This window comes from Penaeus vannamei, chromosome 20 (genome assembly GCF_042767895.1).
Source record: "Penaeus vannamei isolate JL-2024 chromosome 20, ASM4276789v1, whole genome shotgun sequence".
Taxonomy (NCBI): Eukaryota; Metazoa; Arthropoda; class Malacostraca; order Decapoda; family Penaeidae; genus Penaeus; species Penaeus vannamei.
In genome coordinates, this window is record NC_091568.1 from 1,090,649 (window position 1) to 1,093,148 (window position 2,500).

The following is a 2,500-nucleotide window of genomic DNA, read 5'->3' on the forward strand; positions in this document are numbered from 1 at the left end:
AAGATTGAAAACATTTAAGACACCCGAGAGCCCGCGCGGTTGGTACGCCCGAGTGCATATCCACCGAGGACGTCCCGATGAGTCAGAGAAAAAAGTATACAAACGAGTCAATTAATGAACCCAAAAACAAACTACTCACACATCAAAACACCTCAAATAATGAGAAAAGAAACACATTTAAGACACCCGAGAGCCCGCGCGGTTGGTACGCCCGAGTGCATGTGCACCGAGGCCGTCCCGTCGAGGCAGTCCAAGGGCGGATCAGCTGATCGCCATCCTCGGGGGGAAGGGTCCGGGAAACTATTAGTCCCTTTGTGCCAGTGAGAGAGGGGAGCCGCTGCACTATTCGTGTGCCACTGACCTCGTGAAACACCCAGCGATTGTCGAGAGGAGTTTCGGGAGGTTTCAGAGACGTAGAGAGGAGAGAAGAGGAAGAGGAAGTGAGAGGAACCAAGATGAAGTGGTTGATGGTCCTTGTGGTCAGCCTTCTTGTAGGTGAGTCAGGGAAGAGGCGAAGAAATGGGGAGGCTTTTGGGGCTTTTTGCTGCCGAAACGGGGGTAGATTTGGTCAATATTCCGTAGTGATATTGGGGGTAGTTGAACACGGCTGCGAGTGGAAGGGTTTTCGAGCTGGCTTTTGGGACATGGAGGAAAGTAAAAGTTCTTGGTAAAAGGGAGAGTAAAAGGTCGGTCAAACTAAGAAAAAAGGGGCAAGTTTAATTTTTTTTTTGTTGCAATAGGGCCGTCTTCCGCACCCACTGTGTAGAGACCTTTTCATGCCGCGTTTCTTGTGTGATCTGAAGGAAGGTAACGCGAACTAGGTTTTGAGACGTGTGTACGATGGGCATGATTTAGAAATAAGGGTTTTCCAATAGAAGCAGGAAATAAGGGTTCTCCGATAGAAGCAGATGATAATATTTTTACAAGGTGTATCCAAAGGCGACAGAAGAATGTGTCATCATCTCGGCTGAACACGACAATACAACCAAACTTAACGCAACGAAAAATAACCCAACACGACCCAAAAATATTCTAAGACTACCTAGCCTAGCCTGATACAGTGTAATCCAACCTGATTCAGTGAAACACCACCCAACGTAATCCAACTTAACTCCCAAGCCAAATTGGGACACTAGCAACATGAACGAATGTACTGCATAACATTGGAGGTGATATTTATTGTTCTCTGGTAAAAAATCTATCTTGTGTGCTATGACCCTGTATTGAGTCATTAATTGTTTCACTAGTTCTTGGATGTAATGATAACCATTGTCGATATAGGTCATTATTATAAGTTTAATCTTTTTGACTTAGGCTGTGAGTGGTGTTTTCCGCAATCTTTTTCTTTTATTTGTGGCATTACCGCTCATATCTGCAAATTATTTCTTGTACTGACAAATGCAACTTTTTGCTCTCTACAAGAATATTATCTTCATTTTACACAAGCTTGGTACATCCATACCAGAAAGATTAATCAATACAGTTTTGGGTGTAGACCTGTAGTATCATCTGATTCAGAACATAAAATTTTTGAAATGGTAAACTGACTAGATAAGGCTCTTTAGCCCATGAAAACCCAAATGAAATATTGATAGTAGTCAGTACTTTAGGAAAGGTCGGCAAACTTCCACCACATAAACTTTGGGAAGATAGTAGTTAATTGCAATTAGGGAAGGTCTGGGAAAATACGACTACTCTCAAAATTATTTTTAAACCTCTTTCTCAATGTTGGGAATGATATTTTATGGGTTATAACTCACTTCTTTCTTCTCCTCTTTTTCTCAGCTCTGCTGTCCTGTCCTGTTCTCACCTGTCCTGTCCTGTCCTCCCCTCCCCTCCCCTCCCCTCCCCTCCCCTCCCCTCCCCTCCCCTCCCCTCCCCTCCCCTCCCCTCCCCTTCCCCTCCCCTCCCCTCCCCTCCCCTCCCCTCCCCTCCCCTTCCCTCCCCTCCCTCCCCTCCCCTCCCCTCCCTTCCCTTCCCTTCCCTTCCCTTCCCTTCCCTTCCCTTCCCTTCCCTTCCCTTCCCTTCCCTTCCCTTCCCTTCTCTATCCTTCCCTTCCCTTCCCTTCCCTTCCCTTCCCTTCCCTTCCCTTCCCTTCCCTTCCCTTCCCTTCCCTTCCCTTCCCTTCCCTTCCCTTCCCTTCCCTTCCCTTCCCTTCCCTTCCCTTCCCTTCCCTTCCCTTCCCTTCCCTTCCCTTCCCTTCCCTTCCCTTCCCTTCCCTTCCCTTCCCTTCCCTTCCCTTCCCTTCCCTTCCCTTCCCTTGGCTCTCTGCCCTTCCCTTTTCTTCTCTCCTCCCCTCCCCTTACCTTCCCTCCCTTCCCCGATCCCTTCCTCTCTCCTCACCCCTCCCCTCCCTTCGCTTTGCCTCTCCTCTCTTCCCCTTTCTTCTTTCCTCTCCACCCCTTACCTCCCCACCCTTCCCCTCTCCCTTCCTCTTCTCTCCTCCCCTCCCTCTCCTTGCTTCCAGGCAAAGCCAGTTACATATCACCAATGCAAAATG

General features: G+C 48.2%; 1 protein-coding gene across 1 annotated transcript in view; it reads left to right on the forward strand.

Moving 5' to 3' along the window:
- The first annotated feature begins 248 nt into the window (after window positions 1-248).
- Window positions 249-2,500, forward strand: part of LOC113803103 (27 kDa hemolymph protein) — a 10,766-nt gene continuing 8,514 nt past the window's right edge. The window contains exon 1 of the mRNA XM_070134664.1: window positions 249-495. Within this exon, the coding sequence (XP_069990765.1) occupies window positions 456-495 (40 nt within the window). The 5' untranslated portion in view covers window positions 249-455. The remainder of the gene's footprint in view (window positions 496-2,500) is intronic.